Source organism: Protopterus annectens, chromosome 4.part0, assembly GCF_019279795.1.
Source record: "Protopterus annectens isolate FY-2018-M chromosome 4.part0, PAN1.0, whole genome shotgun sequence".
Taxonomy (NCBI): domain Eukaryota; kingdom Metazoa; phylum Chordata; order Ceratodontiformes; family Protopteridae; genus Protopterus; species Protopterus annectens.
Genome location: NC_056733.1, coordinates 688,733,041 through 688,751,158, shown reverse-complemented (window position 1 = coordinate 688,751,158; position 18,118 = coordinate 688,733,041). Strand labels below are relative to the sequence as shown.

Genomic DNA, 18,118 nt, shown 5'->3' with positions numbered 1-18,118 from the left:
AAAAGTTGAGGAGAAGCAGAGTTGGTAACCATGGGGGGGGGGGCTGTGTACATGAGGCAGTTGTAACATTGCCTCAATATTCCCAGATTCACCAGCTGGACTGGAGAGGAGATTGATCAGCATAAACTTCCCCTAACATTCTCAAAGGATGGTATAAAGTGCATGATATTGTTATATTAAAAATACATTAATAAAATTTATACATATGTAAAATCTTTTCATACATATTTAATGCAAATACTAGGAATTAACTTTAAAAATATTAATGAATAAATAAATGAGTAAATAACACCATCTAGTGGACAATCATAAAATTAGAAACAGTTAAAAACCTGTTTTTCATTAGCCAAATAAATATTCTTGTATTTATGCAATAAAACATAATTCATTTCAAAACCAATCTACAACTTAGCAGATCTAAGCTTTAATACAGGCATAATATAAATCATGTCATTTAACCCAGTAATTTTACAAGCTTCCAGTATTTGCCAGTACAGTTCTCTGTATTCTTGTTGCCTCACAGTAAGACGCTGTCCGGTTCGATTCTCAGCTAGAGCGTCTTCTGCGCGGAGACATGCGTGAATGGGCGTGCCTTCATTGAAGGTTGTGCGTCAGGCCTGGCAAGCCGGTACGTAAAAATCAACTGCCAATCATTAGCAGACCGGAGTTCTGCTTTGGTGACCCCTAACCTGGAAAAGCCGAATGACACAAACAGTTCTCTGTATTCAACCCTTGTTTCCCTTGGTCCACCCCTAGGGTCAATAGCTACTGTCTCCAAAACAAAAAAAATCCAAATTCAGCTCCTGTACATACACAAGTATGTTTAAAAAGGGCATTATTTTCATGTTTCATTTTAATGTCATAGAGATGTTCGTACAACCTCTTAGGTTTTCTCTCACTTCTCCCTATATAAAATGAATCACGTTTTACATAAAACCAAATAAATAATTCCTTTAGTTTTACATTTCACATAGGTGTTCAAATACAACTTCCTGTTGTGTGATTTTAAATATAATGTATCGCCTGTCAACAAGTGAGCACAGTAGTTACAACTTCCACATTTAAACATACCTTTCTTACCCCTGGGGTGTCCTTCAGCTCTTCCTGTTTGGGCGCCCTTTTCCAGAAGGTTCTTAATGCTTTTACCTTTCTGATATGCATATATTTTAACTCTCTATCAAAAATATGGTCCAAGTCAGATATTTTAGCAAAATTCAACCATTCTTTTTCAATAAGTTTCCTAATAATATCAGCTAGTCCATCATATGTAAGTGTAATACCTGAATTGTAACTGTCTTTAGCATTTTCTTCTACTACATTATTTGATGTATGTATGAAATCTTTCTTTCTTTAGGGACAAACCTAGTTTTTCTTCCCTCTATTACCTCTAAACTTATCTGTTTCAACAGATCCGTTTGGTAACTCCTATCTGCAAACAATTATATAATGTAGCCACATTCTTTATTAAATGTCTCATCTTCAGAGGTCATCCTATTTGCCCGCACCAGTTGACCCTTTACCACCCCTCTCTTCTGATATGGTGGATGGGAACTGGTGTAGTGCAAGTAGGAATTAGAAAATGTCTCCTTTCAATAAATTTTTGATGTAAAATTTCCCCCAGCCTTTTGTATATTAACATCTAAATAATTAATATGGTCTTTATTAAATTCATATGTAAAACTTAAAAAGGAGGTTGTTCCATTAATATAATCAAAAAAGTATTTGAACATATTCTCTGTACTGGTCCATAGGATACAAATATCATCCAAGAAATCTCCCATAATATTTCCAATAAAGGTTGTTGTGTCTTTCGGCTTAACAACAATGACGACAACCTTTATTGGAAATAATATGGGAGTTTCTTGGATATTTATTTCCAATTAAAGGTGAAAATCAGAATTTAACACAAAGTGGTCCTCCCAGTATGCCATAATTAAATTTGCATATGTGAGGGCACAATGTGCACCCATCGCTACACCAGTCATTTGTTTATAATATTCACCTTCAAAAAAGATGAAATTGCTCTTCAAAATTGTATCCATTAGTACAAGAGTAGTTCTAAATTCATTAAAGGTAATCCCTTTGTAACCTACTAACATCTCCTCAAACCATTTTAACCCCACTTCATGCGGTATACATGTAAAAAGATCAACCACATCCAGGGTTACAAAACTTAAATCTTCACTAAATTTTGCACTATCTAGTCTCATTAAAAGATTCCAAGAGTCATTTAAAATATTTTTATTTTCTTTAATTAAATTTTTAATCTTTTTGTCTACATATTTTTCCAGTGGTACAGTAACAGAACCTTCTGACAAAACTATAGGCCTCAAAGGAGGGTTATTAAAGTCTTTATGCACCTTAGGTATGCCAAATATTGTTGACACCCTAGGTTTTTCCACGTGTAAAAAAATTATATGTATCTATATCTATCAAATCCTCCATTAACAAATCATTTAAAATCACATACATTTTCTTATAAGCAATATTTACTTCATTTATTGATACTCTAGTATACTTTTTGAGTCGCTTAAAAGTTCTTGCACCTTCCCTTCGTAGGTGATGTAATCCATTAACACAACACCACCACCATTATCAGGTTTCATAACCCTAAGATTGAAGGGTTTGATAGATATAGATGCATATAATTTTTTATTTTTTAGGAATTATTTATTTGGCTTTATGTAAAACATGTGATTCATTTTATATAGGGAAAAGTGAGAGAAAACTTAAACAGAGGTTGTACGAACATCCCTATGACATTAAAATGCAACATGAAAATAATGCCCTTTTTAAACATACTTGTGTATGTACAGGAGCTGAATTTGGATTTCTTGCTTTGGATACAGTAGCTATTGACCCTAGTGGTGGACCATGGGACACAAGGGTTGAATACAGAGATAGAATTGGCAAATAATACTGGAAGCTTGTAAAATTCCTGGGTTAAATGACATGATTTCTGTTATACCTGTATTAAAGCTTAGATCTGCTAAGTTGTAGATTGGTTTTGAAATGAATTATGTTTTATTGCATGAATACAAGAATATTTGGCTAATGAAAGAAGCAGGTTTTTAACTAACTGTTTTTAATTTTGATTGTCCACTAGATGGTGATATTTATTCATTAATATTTTTAAAGTTAATTCCTAGTATTTGTATTAAATATGTATGAAAAGTTTTTATATATGTATAAATTTTATAAATGTATTTTTAATATAACAATATCATGCACTTTATACCATCCTTTGGGATTGTTAGGGGAAGTTTATGTTGGTGTATATTTAAGTGGATTATAACCTTATTTAGTATTTATGATTCATGGTATTCACTCATTGGTTGGAATTAATTAATTGTTATTTAAATGGTGTTGGTGGATGTAGTACGTTCATCTGAAGAAGTTTGCGACAAAAACATATTTGTGTTTTTAACATTTATGGATTTTTGTGTTTATTTTACCTCATTAAATTCCGACAAGTATTGAAACCGGTGGAGCCTTTGTGCTTTATCATCTTTGGTTATTGGTTTCTTAAGCACTTGTTCCTTTACTTGGTATTTACAATATTTACCTTGTCTCACTCTTCCATTCCTTGTTTGAGCACTCGTCATTTTTTTCTTTTAATCATCTTCTTCCTGCAGCCAGCATTCTAACCCTTTCCAAAAATTCTCTCTTCCTTTGGACAGTTCATCCTTCCTTTAATCTGCCAGTAGTTTCCTCATTAATTTCCAGAGGTTCTTCCCTTTAGACCTTTCTGTTTTTCCCTCTTGTATCTTGTTTCCCCAGTGTTACTGTCACTCCAACTCTTTCCATTACTTATTCTTGAATTCCCTCTGCAAAATAAAAAGTTTGTTTGGTAGTACTATCACTACTGGCCTTTTCTCTTTTATCAACTGTTTTTCTTCTCTTTTGTATTCTCCTAGAACTTCCCAGAATGTGTCCATATTTCCTGGCTCTTTCACATCTCCAGTTTGCCCTGTTCACTGCTGATAACATGCTTGCATTTCTTAAAGTAGTTAAGGAGGTATTTCCATGCAAAAATTGTGAATTTCCAGAATTTAGTCCCATATCTAGAGAGCTTTATCTCTTCTTATTGATTTTCCTTTCTCTCCTCCTAGTTCTAACTAACCAATTCATCACCATTTCCTCTAGAATATCTTTATTTTTATTCTGGATCCAAGTCTTCCCACTTATCCCCTGTTTTTCTCCCTTCTTTTCCCCTCTATTTCTTGCATCAGTTCTGAGTTTGTGTTTATCCCATTTGTTTCCAATATGTAGCCATCTTTTTCACTCTTTTAATATTCCTATTCTAGATGCCTGTCAAACTCTTATTCCTATTGAAGTTCCTACCTTGTTTTAATTCTTCCTCCTATTTGTATTTAGTCCCAATATAGGTTTTTGTCTACCTCCACACTGTTTTCCTTTCAACCTCTTCTTTTGTTCCTGTGGAAATTATTCTATCCATTTTTTCCCCTCCCTCATTCTTTCCATATCTTCATTCACTTCTTTCGCATCTGTCTTGTTTATGGGAGAACTAGGTTGTTCTTTGAGGTCTCAGGCATGATCTCCATAATATACTTCCTATTTTGCAATTCCTTTTCCTTATGTGTTATCCTTTGTTTCCATGCTACTTCATACACTTTATTCGACAATATTTAAATATTTATTTTCTGATAAGCTTGCATATTCTCCTTCAAGTCCAGGCATCCTAATCCCCCTTTCTTTGTAGGCAGTGCCAATTTTTCCATGCTGCTTTAGGGTTTTCCTCAGCCCATATGAACTTCCTATACATTTTTTTTTATTTTTATTAAGAAACCGGGATTTCCCAAAAAGCCTGTCCTGCATATATGAAATGGGGTCTTTTAAATACCTGCAGGCTCTGCATCTCTTGATCTAGTTCTAATTGCAAGGTGGTCTATTTTCTCAGCTGTTCCTTGACTTTCCCCAAAATCCCCTTGCATGTTCTCCTTTGTTTTCTGTATAGACTTCCCTGTCTTTATTCTTCAGTAAATCTCTTCCCCATCATCCTTTATAGCAAATGCCCTACTCTCGTCTTTTTTTCTGATCTATTACTTCTGTCTAACCTTGATTTACCTAGTATCCTGACTTCTTGCCATTTCTGATAGTTTCCCTGCATGCTGTTTAGGGTTACTCATTGTAATCTGCACTTCATCTGCATATAGAGCTATTTTGTTGTAATTTTTCTGCCTGCCGACCGCCTTTAATCGTAGAAGCTCTAGTTGTTTCTGCAAATTGCTCTAGATCTAAAACAGTAAAGGGGATGGGGGCATCCTTGTCTTGTTCCTCTCTCTATGGCAAGTCATTCTGATAACCTGGCATTTATCTTGATTTTTTTCTCTAGCCCCCACATATATTCTTTCTACTAACTGTGTAAAACACTGGCATCGCCATCTTTTCCATAGTTTTTATCGGATAGTTCCATTCTACCCTATTGAAAGCTAGGTGTCCTACCATATCACTGTGGCAGTATACTTCACCTAAGGGATTTCCTGTCAAGGATAACCCAACATCTGGCCAGTGGACAAAAGCCTCTAGTTCTTACAGGAGCTGTATGTCATAGGTATACTCCCCGCACAAGGTGAAAGGCATAAAGGTGATGTGAGGAGACACGCACATAGAAATTCATTGCCGCCATTCTGAACGCCTTTCTGCTGTTCTGGTTACTGATTTGTTTTTTCAGGTAAGTGCCCCATTGAAGTTTCTTCTTTTCTTTCACTATTGTTTGGTATTGTCTTCATGTCATCCAGAAAGTGAAAATGTCAGTGTGAGAATCCGCTTCTCCATAAAGACCTTCACGACCAGTGACTTTTTTGAGTACTTCCTGTGATCATACACAGTGCTATATCTGCCAGGCATTTGTGCCTATGTAGTCACCTCTCCTTGTCCATATTTCTTGAGAACCAACAAAATAAACTGTTGGCTGAGAGTGCTGTGGTGGAATCTTCCCTGTCCAGAGGACTAGTCATCTGCCAATAAGACCAAAAATGCCAGGCCTGATCCGGCTGCTCTCCAGCCTTCCCTAGATGTTTCTCTAGTGGCTAGTGAAAGCCCTGAAGACACTCCATTGGTTGTTTTAGATTCCTCTACCACTACCCTGTTGGAGGCCAGCATGAATCTGAATTCTCGCTTGTCTTCAGAAGCTTTTCCAGTGTCTGCACCTGCCATTGAGTGGGAACCTCTGCTAGTAATGTCTGAGGGACTGAGGGGGATTCCTCAGATTTTAGTGAAGGAGAAAATTCCTGGCTTCTTTGAGTTGTGTCAGGGGTCTGACCCTCTGAGGGTTTTTTGAGTGAACGTCCTACAGACAAAGCATATTTTCCCCTGTTGTAAAGAATCCCTAGCATGTATGACAGGATTTGTTTAATGCTTTGATGGCCTTAAAGCCTCTTCAAGAGGTCTGTGTTCCTGCTTCCCTTTGCTCTTTCACTCCTTTTAACAGGCCTAGTGAATTGGATGCATCAGATGAGGATTTGGACTCTGAGGAAGAAGCCCCAGTCCCCCCCCCCCCGATTACAGTTCGGAGGAAGAGGAATCTTTGAATCCAGACTCCCCCTTGGAAGAGTTGTCCTTTGGGGATATACTATTGCTTGCATGATGGAATACTTTAAGTGGGACTGTTCCCAGGTCTCAGTTATTCAAAAGAGGTACTGTGAGCTCCTGCAGATGGAGTCTTCCAAACCATGAGCTGTCTCTCCTGTTCTGGCTTCCCTTTTGGACACTTTTCTGTAGCTTTTGTAGTCCTTGTTTTTCTCTCTTGTGTCCAAGAAACCTGAGAGTTTTACAAGGTACCCGAGGAGACTAAATTTATTTTATAAGCGCCCTTCTGCTGATCCTTCAGTGGTGTCAGTTTCTTCTAATAAGCCCTCTGAGTTGTTGCCATCTACTAAGCTTAATTTGTTTTGATAAGGATAGTAGGGCTATGGAAAGGTTGGACAAGAATGTTGAGACTGCTTCCAACTTGTCCTTTAGGGCCATTAACTGCCAGACTCATATGTACAGGTATGTTTTGGCCCTCCTTTCGAAAGTTTCCAAGGTAGTATCTGACCTTCCTGATTCCGAGGAAGGAAGGCTTCTGCCTTTAATCTGTTAGGCTCTGCTTCTCAAGTTACCTGTCACTCAGTAAAATGCAGGTATAATGCTGCTGATGCCTCTTCCATGGCTGTTGACTTGTTCAAGTTCTTCCAGGATAAGGGTAAGGCCTTACAGGAACTGAAGAATATTTTTGTTTCCCCTATTCCCAAGTATCACAGGAACTATCTTGCCAAGTTTGCTTTTGTTTGTAGACAGATTTGCCCCCTCCTAAAAGTAAGATTGGTTCTAGTTGTGTTCTTACTAAGTCTACTTGGATTCCTTTCTCCCAGAAACCTTCTTTTTTTCAGGATAAGCCTGGTTCTGTCTGATGTTTGGCCTTCCCTTCCCTATCCGTCAGGTCCCTTTGTCCCTCAGAATTTCCTTATGTCTACCAAATTGGCATCAAACCACCTCAGATTCTTGGGTTGCGTCGATCATCTGACCTGGATATTTCATGGTTTGGAAATCTCTTTTGCCCTTTTCAGGCATTCCTCAACCTGCTTGAGAACAGGTTATTCATTTTCCTGAGGTTTTGCAGTCCCTTTTGGATCAGGGCACTATTCCACTCATTCCACCTACCGAGGTGGGGAAAGGGTTTTACTCCAGAATCTGTTTGGCTCATTGGAAGGAGGGTATGTGGAGACCAATTCTGGATCTTTCTCTGCTCAACACCTTTCTCAAGATTCCTTTTTTTCAGATGTTGTCCCTTCAGATCTTGTTTCCTGTTCTTCTCCAAACCTTCTTGGTTTCTGTAGGTCTCAAGGATACATACCTTCACATCCCTATTCCCATTTAGTTCAGGAAATTTTTACAATTCTCTGTTTCTTCCTTGAATTTTTAGCTCTCTGCTGTACTATTTGGACTCTCTAATAGCTCAAGGGTATTCACCAAATGCCTCACTCCTTGCTTTTTGCAGTCTTCGGGGCATAAAGCTTTTCCCTAACTAGAGAATCTGCTCATTCAAGCTCCTTCTAGCAGTCTGCTGCAGGATCTCTAGTTTGCTGTTTGTCTTTTACACAGTCTGGTATTCACAATAAATGCCCAGAAATCAATCCGGATACCTTCCCAGCATCATATATCCTCTGTTGCAGACTTCAGTCTTTTCCCTTGCTGGCACCTCTCCCTGCTCCCAAAGTTCTGTCCCTGGTTGCCTTTTTCCAGTCTCTCTTATTTCTCTGTCCTTGGGCACTTCCAGGGAGTTTCTCAGTGATCTGGGATTTATGGCCTCTTCCATTCCCATGTTCCTTTTCGCCAGGTTCCATTGAGAAAAGTTAAGGTGGTACCTCATATCAGTGTGGCTCCAACATTGCAATTCCTGGAGATCCCGGTTCCATTTCTTCCTTGTTTCAAGCTCAAGCTTCAGTGGTGGGTTCAACAAATCTCTCTCAATATGGGGCTTCCTTTTCAGGCTCCAATTCCCTCTAAGGAGTTCTTCACGGATGCTTCAAACATCGGGGATGGGGAGATTCTTGTGGCCCAGTAAAGCTCCAGGATCTATGGCCTCCTTATCGGAGGTCAGACCATATCAGCATAAAAAAGATGCATGGTCTGATTTTGGCTCTGCAAGCCTTTCATTCCCTTTTTCATCCTGGGCTTCTCGGTCTTCACAGACAATGCCACAGTGATGTGGTATGTCAAAAAGCAGGTGGACATGAGGTCCCATCTCTTTTGCAGACTAGCTCTTCAGGTCTGGGATCTAGCTATCTAGTATCAGGCGACTCTTCAGGTGGTTTATATTCCCTCAGAGCACAATCTCATAGCATACTGTCTGAGCAGGTCCAGAACATGGACTCATGAATAGATGCTTCACAGAGATGTGTTCCTGGGCATGTCCATCAGTTTAATATTCCTCAAGTATATCTTTTTGCCTCCCCTCTGAACAGGCAACTTCCTCTATTCTGTTCCAGAGTCCCAAGTCTTATGGCTTGGAAAGTGGATGTCCTTCCTCCCCTTTCTGTATTACCATTAGTTCTGAACAAGATCGGTGAGGATGTACCCACAATCTTGCTGGTGATTCCCTTTTGGCCCAGACAGCATGAGCTTACCCTTCTTTCTCACTTGGCCAGGGGCCGTAAGTTGCCTCACCAGGTGGATCTTCCCACACAAGGCGAAAGGATTTCTTGTCCATCCTCACCTGTCCACTCAACTACCACTGTGGGTGATAGGTTTTGATCCCTTTTAGGCAAATCATTTCTGAAGATGTGTTCCGAGTTTTGTAGGAGGCCAGGAAACCCACTACCAGAAAATCTTGTCCAAATGAAAAATTTTCTTTCTAGACCCTCTCTTGCCATCAGGATGCCCTGTCTGTAAACATTCCTCTGGTTCTCTATTTGTGTGATCTGCTCCATGCTGGGTTGAAATAGTCTTCAGTTAAAGCTCACCTGTCAACAATTTCAGCTTGTATGCCCTTGGCCTCTAGGTTTGAGGTCAAGCAGTCGCCCTTCATATCAGGCCTCCCAGAAATCCTATTTCACCTTCTTGGGACATCAGTTTTTACTGGAAAAATTAACCCAGGCTCCATTTGAGCTGCTTCTAAAGCTTTCTTACAACATTGTACTTGGAAGACTGTTCTTCCTTTGCTCATACTTCTGCCAAGAGAGTGTCTGAACTTCAGTCTCTTATGGCTATGCCACCTTTTTAGTTTTTTCATAGTGACAGGGTGTCTCTTCATACTAATCCTTTTTCTGGGTAAGGTGATCAATGAGTTGCCTCATAATCGGTCTATTCTTCACCCTTCGCTCTCTGTAGCCTGCCAGTGAGAAGGTTCTTCGCACCTTGGATTTACACAGACAGCCCAGATAATTAACTAAAATTAATCACAAACCTGAGCAGTTTTTTGTTGTCTTTCATCCCAGGACTTTGTTTGCTTGTTTCTAAGCAAAACATCTCCTCCTGAATATCTAAGGCCGTATTCATTATTTTGTCCTCATGACAAATGTCTTTCCTCGACTGTAAAGGCACATTCTACTAGGGCATTTGCTTCCTCTGGTGCTTTTTTCCAAGGGTTTGGATACCAGTTCCATTCCTGAGGCTGATACTTGGTCCTGTGTTCATACTTTCATTCAACGTTACAAGTAAATTATGTACCCACACATGAACTGGTTCAGGAATACCCACTTTTATGGGATATGATAAAATGAAGTATTTAGGAGTATGGATTAAAATGATTCTAGTGTGCCAGCTAAGGATATGTGGGAAAAGGCTAAAAAGATAAATCAAAAACTGAGAAAATGGCAACTTTGTTATATGGATTTGGATAGTAAGATACAAGCAGTTAAAATGTTCTACTCCTTTTAGTCTTATACACAGGTCAGGGATGTTTTTAGCAACCAGAGGAGACGTTGTGGGGAGCAATTAAACAGATAAATGACTATCTGAGAAGGGAAGATGGCAAGAGTCAAGTGGGATAAGCTGATTCTTCCAGTAGAATAAGGCGGATTGGGATTACCCATTTTGAAGGGGTATTTCAGAGCTACACAGTTAAGACTCCTATTTATAGGATTATAGTTCTCTGCTTGTGCTAAGTGGAAAGGGATGGTGAAATGGGGAAGCTCAAGAAACAAGGGGCGACTGGGATTTGAGATGCAGGCCTTTAAGGAGAATAACAATAATCATACAGAATATTATATCCATAAAGTAGCAAAAAGTACTCTAAGAACTAAACCAACATTGGAACGGAGAAAGGAGATTATGCAGAGAAGGATTACTGCAATTGGAGATGCAGACTAGGCAAGAGGGGGCTGGAATTTTTTGGAGAAAACTGGCAAAAGAACCAAGGTATTGGGAGCAAATAACTAGAGGGAAAGACGCTAGAATGGGAAGATTCCAAGAATTTATTTGGACTGCAGGTTAGAGAGTGCCTTCCCTATCGGGGATTGATATCAGAGTATAGCAAAGAGAAAGAAATAGGGAAGTTCTAAATGAAAGGCCAGCACTGGTAGAGTTTTTAATAGCATCTAGAAAAGAAGCTGCCATTAAAAAAGGAGTAATTAGTAGAGCATATAAAATATTGCATGATAACTATAAGAATCAATGAGAAGAGTTTAGATAATATTGGGAAGAGAGATTGCTAAGCATTTCATAAAGAAACCAAGGGAGGACATATGTATGTCTCTGAAATATGCAACAAAATGTAGATTTAGGATTTTTGCCTGGAAATGTTTACATAGATATTTTATACCCCAAGTAGACTCCAAATAATTTTTCCTCAGCAGACAGCAAATGTTGGAGGTGACAGCGAAGAAAGAGGTTATTGGGAACATATTTTCTGAGTGTGGCGAGTTGCTAATTTTTTAAGGATTCCCTGTGGGATGCAATGTTGGAAATGCTGGGTGGGCAGATTGGAATGACGAGGGAGATGATTTTTCTGAGCTATGATACAGAATCAGAATTGCCTAGACATGGTAAGATCTTGCTGTGTCTAATAATGGTAGCTGCCAAAAAAGCAATTACTAGAAAATGGAAATCAGAATCTAAACCAACTATACTGAAAGTAGTGAATATAGTAACAGAGATAAAACAACTGGAATTGAGATCTTTAGAAAAGGGTTGGAGCAAACTACATAGGAAAAAAATGGGAATTGTGGGAACAATACATACAGGGAAGGAATGAGGTTTAAAAGGCGGCAGGACTTGAATGAGCTGTGTAATGTTTGAGTGAGAAAGATTGGTTAGATTATAAGTGATGTATAATGTTTGCAAGTGGGAGTGTGTCAGTATGGTTTGTGATGTAAAATGCTTGCAACTAGGATTGTGTCTGTGTGGTTTGTTTTCATTTATATAAATGTATAATTGCCTGTGTAGTGAGTGATGGTTTTATAAAGATGTTTCTTGTTTTAAAAAAGGCAGGAATTGAATAATTTATGTGATACTGCTTAGGTTAAATGATGTATAGCAATATATGTGAAGTATGTTTATGTTAATATAGTTTGATTACTTTCATATGAATGTAAATTTGACTGTCACAAGTGATAATTCAATAAGGGTGTTTGAAGAAGGAAAAAAAAATACAAGTTGGATGTTATTTCAGGGGCCAGGCCTGTACTGCATGGGTTTGTAGTGGGCTCTTCTGTACCCTCCTCCTCCCCCCAGGCTTCCTCTTAAGCCTTTTTGCTTTTCGTTAGGTGAAGAATACAACAGTACTATGGAATGTCATAGTACAGCCATGTAAAATCTTAACATAATGTCCTTCTCTCCACTGTTGCATTATCTAGTCCCTCCCTTCTACCCTCTCTGACCTAGCTCATAGCTCTTGCCCTGTATTTCTGTCACCCTCCTGGCCAAGGTGCCCCTCTTCCCTTTTTCCCCCTCTGGATTCACATGTTCTCCTTTGTTCCTGAGGGTGTTTTGTTCCTCCTAGGGCTTTTTCATGTGTGTATGTGTGTATGTATGTCTGTGTGTGTGTGTGTGTGTGTGTGTGTGTGTGTGTGTGTGTGTGTGTGTAACCTTTATGCCCCACACCTTGCTCGGGAAGCATGTTTGTGACATACAGCACCTATAAGAATTAAAGACTTTGGTATTCTGGCCAGATGTTGGGCTATCCTTGTCAGGAGATCCCTTAGGTGAAGAATATTGCAATAGTTAAGAGAAGGACATCTACTGTTATTGTAAGATTTTACACAATTGTACTTTCTGTATCTGTAAATTTGGCAGCTTGGATTAATATTGTGTCATATTAGGTTAGCAGTACTCTTCCTGGTATAAAACCTGTCTGATCCTCATTCATTAATCCTACCACAACTTTCTCCAATCTTTCAGCATGTATCAACATTAAACACTTACAGTCTTGATTTAAGATAGATATTGGCCTATATGCTGCCAGGTCTAGGAGATTCATTCCTTTTTGAATATTGCCAGTATCACAGCTTCTTTAGAGGATTCTGATATCTCTTCCTTTTTGTATTGTATTAAATAGCTGCATCCATCTCTTGATTATTTCCCTGCTTTTTATTCCCCAGAACTCTATAAGGAGACAATTACTTCCCAGAGACTTCCCTTCTCCCATCTTACCTCAAATCTATGCCATATCTTCCTTTATTTCCATCATCAGTATCGTGGCCTCTTGCTCATTCATTTTTGGGAGCATTGGCCAACCCTACTTCCCCATGCCTCCACTATTCCTGATTCCTACTTTTGTTCTGCTTTATACAACTCCTGGTAGAATGTCCAGAATAGTTTCAGTATTTCTAAAAGCTCCATCTTTCTCCTAAAATCTTATCCCCATAACTCTTAGATCACCCGTTCCACCTCTTAATGGTTGCAGCCTGAATGCTAGAACTTCAGTGGTCTTTGGCTTGGTTTTATAAAATAGATTTTTTTGCTACGATCTTTCTATTCCATATTCTCTTGTCCTCCAAACCTCTTGTTACCCTTCGAGTTCCCTCTCTCTCTCTCCTTTCCAGATTCCTTATTCTTCTGTTTTATAACACTATTAATTCTCCCTTTAGGCCTTCTGTCTCTGCCAGTCTTTCATTTCCACTTTCCTTCTATTGCTGTTGAATGAACTTCTTGATGTCATCTTTAATTTTACCCCATTCTTCAGGTGTTCCCTCTGTATACATTCTCAGTGCTTGTTCTAATATTCATTCTAATGCCTTTGTCTCCCTGTTATTTTCTAACATACTTGCTGGCACACTTCAGTGTCTTTTTTTAACTCTTTTTCCTTCCTGCCCCTCCAGCCTTATACCAGTCATAGCGTGATCTGAATAAGTTAAAAGTTCTATGTTTAGCTCCTTCACCCATTGCATATGTTGACTTTAAACTGTAGCTTTTCTCTCTTCTCAGCTATGTTTCATACCTGGTTGAATGGTATGTGTATCTTGCCCCCATTTCTCTCTCTCCCCTTACCTGTCTTACATCTACCCATCCTACTGATTAAAATAAGTCTCTAAACACTTTTCCCTCTTTCATCACCTTCTTAGCTCTCCACACTTTTCCCTCTTTCATCACCTTCTTAGCTCTCCGTTCCCTTTCTGCCTGCTCTGTATATAGCGATGTTCCAGTCTCCTATGCAGTTTGTCATTCCCTCCTAAAAGTTTGATCAGTGCCAGTATACTCCTCAGTTCCCTTATCTGTGCATATGGGGATATGTGCATTGGCAGAAATGTCATTTTTATTACTTCCAGCTGCCCTTTAATCCCTGCATAACTTCCTTTGTTGCCCTTTATTTTGTTTATAACTCTCAACGTTTGAATGCTCTGTGCATTAACATTACTACACTTCTGTTGTTTCTTGTTGCCCCATGAGGCAGCAGCTCCCTCTTTCTTTAATCTTCTGTATTCCATCCCTGTTCAGTTGAGTTTCCTGCAAAGTTGATATTAGTGTCCCCTCTTCTCTTAAATCCTAGTACTCTTGCTGTCTTCACTCTATACCTTTAGCCATTTACATTGCAGTCCCCAATCTTAAGATTTGTTGGCCCTCACATTTATTTTTTTCTCCTTTTCTTGCTTTCTTTTCTGTCCATTCATATTCTCTTTTAATCATTTTATGTCTCTTTACACATCCCTATCCATAAGACATCTTATCCTCCCCCACAATGTTGCAGTCTAGTTATTTCTGACTTTCACAAAGGGTTGGCATCAGCAGGATGCACCACCTAAACTTGGACAGCACTTTGCAGTTTTCTTAGTTACAGTAATATTTCAGTTTGTTGCTGTTAGAGGTACAGTGCAACACATTACAATCCTCTCATAATGCGCTTATGTAAACACAGATGTTCCTACCAACTGCAACCATATCATTGATGCACTTGCAAGCTAAATGCATCTCATATGTCTATCTGTGATCAGATACAGTGAATACATAAATTACGGCCTTAGTAATATTTCATTTTTTTCCTCCGACATCCCACACACACACGTACAGTGTGCACCTCAGATGTCAGATTGTGATTGAATGAATTAGTGCACAAGTAATATACTCTAGTAGCAGCATTAATCTTGTTCCTCTCAGATGCATACAATTTAGCTCATGCATCACGTGTGTGTGTGTGTGTGTGTGTGCATGCAAGTACTCCTTGATTTGCATCTAGCTTCAGAATATCTGTTATAAACACTTCATCCATAAATCACCAGGGTCTACTTAGTGTTTATCCTCAAGTGTTTGGCAGTGCCCTGTATAGACACAGACTCTGAGTAACATTTTTCCTGTAAAAGCACCATTGAAATTTCACCAGTACCTAGTTGCACACAGGGTGTCTAGTTTGTTGCAGCAGACACTGTCCCCAGAGTTGCAAACGGGATACTACTGACATTACTTTATATTCTCACTCCAACTGTCTAATCAATAAAAGAGAGTCTACTGCCTTGGATATGGACTTTCCCAACATCTCCTTTACCATCTTGGTGGATATGGGCATCTTGAGGCAATGTAGAAATTCCCTCATATTTGCTGACAACCACTTTTCAAAATGATAAGGTATGTGAGAAATGTATTTGCACAATGTCACTAGAGGCAAAGCTCTCACAAAAACACTCCTAATGTCAATAAGGTTATCAGTAGTAGATACTCTGCACCCATCACACACAATTCAAAGCAGACATAGTCCCACATATGCTGAAGCACGTAAATGTAACCTTCCTAAATTCCAAAGATCTTCCATACAAAAGTACACATAAGAAACATCCTCAGCAGCCCAAATGCACTCTTTCAGAACAACACCCACAGCAACATATACAGCCAAAATTTATGAAGCCTCTACTTCTAAGCCCATAAGGCAATCCACCAAAAAATGCAACATTCTGGTCATTGGAGATTCCATTGTAAGATACATTGTTGCCCCTCTTGCCAGGCTGAGTTAGGAGAGTCACGTTCAGTTGCTTATCAGGGGCCAGGATCAGGCACATTTTGCATGCTCTCTGGTCATTGGACCACAAGTACCAGTATGACTCTGTCATAGTCCATGTAGGTGGAAATGAACTGAGACGTTCCTCCATAGAATATATATGAAGAGAGACCTTGTGGAGCTCTCGGAATACGTGTCCCAGGCTAGTATGAGCCTAGCATTGAGCAACATTTTACCTTCTCAGAGGATGATGCCACGATATGAACAAAAGATGATTGACTTTAATAATTGGCTTAGTTTCTGGTGTCATTCCAAGGGGGTGCAATATTTGTCAGCATGGGAGGAGATGATCAACTGACCACATTGTTTTGCTAGGGATGGTCTGCACACCTCTCCTCTCTAGGCTTTTTAATGCTAGGTAAAACATTGTCCTCCCTTATAGTGCCTTTTTTAGGCAATGCCAAACTGAAAGTACTTCCAACACAGCAAATCAAAACTATGAAAATCTAAAGGTGTTACTATTTAGTGGTAGGTGTCTAAACAAAAAACTGCACTCCCTAGAATGCTGCCTTCACCTTAGAGAATGCTGATGTCTGTGGGGGTTGCTGCGATATGGTTTACAGCTGTGGAGAGTACTCAGACTGTTTAAGGTTATAATGCCTTCCACATATTTATTCAAGCTACTACACAGACAGGGACTAAAGGTGAAGGTGTCTCTATTTGCATCAAAAGTAAATATACGTCAAGACTGGTTAAACAGAGCTATGCACTTGAGTTTCTCCTTGTTCCAGTCACCAGAGGCAAAATGAAATACCACTTCCTTGCAAGCTATGGGTTCCCTTCCATGACCCATGAAACCCATGTCATGCATTTAAAGTATTTGAAAACCCTCATCTTCCAATGCAATACCATATTCATGGGCAACTTTTATTATCCCCTATTAACTTGGAATCGTACACGACACCAAACATACAGGCACAGAGATTCCTTGATTTTGTAATACAAACTCCATGGATTAGTTTGCCAATACACCAACCAGGGGTACAAACATACTGGATCGGATCCTCACTAATATGAGTGCTGCACACTCCCTATTGTAATGTCTTCATGGGAAAGTTAGACCACCGAATGGTCTCCTCTGAAGTAAAAAAAAAAAAATAAAACCTGGAAACCCAGCTAATCTTGAAGTATTTAGAAACTACTCTAAGACAAACTTCCTACTAAATGATAACCTGGCAAAATTTCAAGCCTTCATAAACCCTGAGAACACTGCTGCCTATGCAGAGCTGGCCAAAGAAACCGTATACAAGCATGTTAATGGCTGCATAGAGGCAGCTGTGTACCCACCAGAAAGAAGTACAGAACTAACACAAAATACAAGCCACCCTGGTGGAATCGCAACATTAATAGTCTGTATAACAGAAGGAAGAAAGTAATGCCAGAAATTAGGAGGTGCAGAACCCAGCAGGATAAAAGCACTCTCATCAAACTAAGCAAACAACTTGAGGACAAATAAAGTCTACCAAAGCCAAATTTGAGGTACATTTGTCCTTCCAGGCCAAGGACAACCACAAGGCATTCTTTAGCTATGTCTGCAACATCAAAGGCAATACACAATTGTGTGCAGAGCTCATTTGTAAATGGATCCACTTATACTGAGACAAAAGATATAACAAACCTACTGGCTGACAAATTCAGCTCCTACTTTACCCTTACCCCCACCCACCTTCCTTCAGAAAATACCATCAAATATAATCCCCCCCTGCTATCACTATGGAAAGTGTCTTTAAGCTCTGTGTAAGACTGTGAACACTGCATCAGTGGGCCTAGACGGTATCCCAGGTTGCCTTCTAAAGAGTCTGAAACATGACCTATCTGGTGCTCTGGAATTGCTGCCTCATGAATGGAGAAGAGCAACAGTCATCCCTCTGCACAAAGGTTGGTCATCTACAGACCCTATAAACTACAGACCCATAAGTCTCGCTAGTCTCACATGCAGAGCCGTGGAAATGATCAATAATGACATAAGCAACCTCCAGACACTAGGCCAAACCCAATTTGGTTTCATCAAGAGCATATCCTGTTTTCTCAGCCTGGTGGACTTCTTTGAAAAGGCCACCAAAACAATGGATAAGGGCAAAATGGTTCACTGCCTACCTTGCCTTGACCTGGCCAAAGCATTTGACACAGTGTCCCACTCTGGTATTGTTGACATACCCAAGAGGTTAGGTACAAACTTTAATGTCACCC

At 39.3% G+C, this 18,118-nt stretch overlaps 1 protein-coding gene across 1 annotated transcript in view; it reads left to right on the top strand.

Moving 5' to 3' along the window:
- ANAPC5 (anaphase promoting complex subunit 5) overlaps positions 1 to 18,118 on the top strand; it is a 1,323,163-nt gene that overhangs the window by 351,578 nt on the left and 953,467 nt on the right. Inside the window, exons 8-9 of the mRNA XM_044069767.1 lie at positions 2,292 to 2,365; positions 2,712 to 2,887. Of these exons, the coding sequence (XP_043925702.1) occupies positions 2,292 to 2,365; positions 2,712 to 2,887 (250 nt within the window). The remainder of the gene's footprint in view (positions 1 to 2,291; positions 2,366 to 2,711; positions 2,888 to 18,118) is intronic.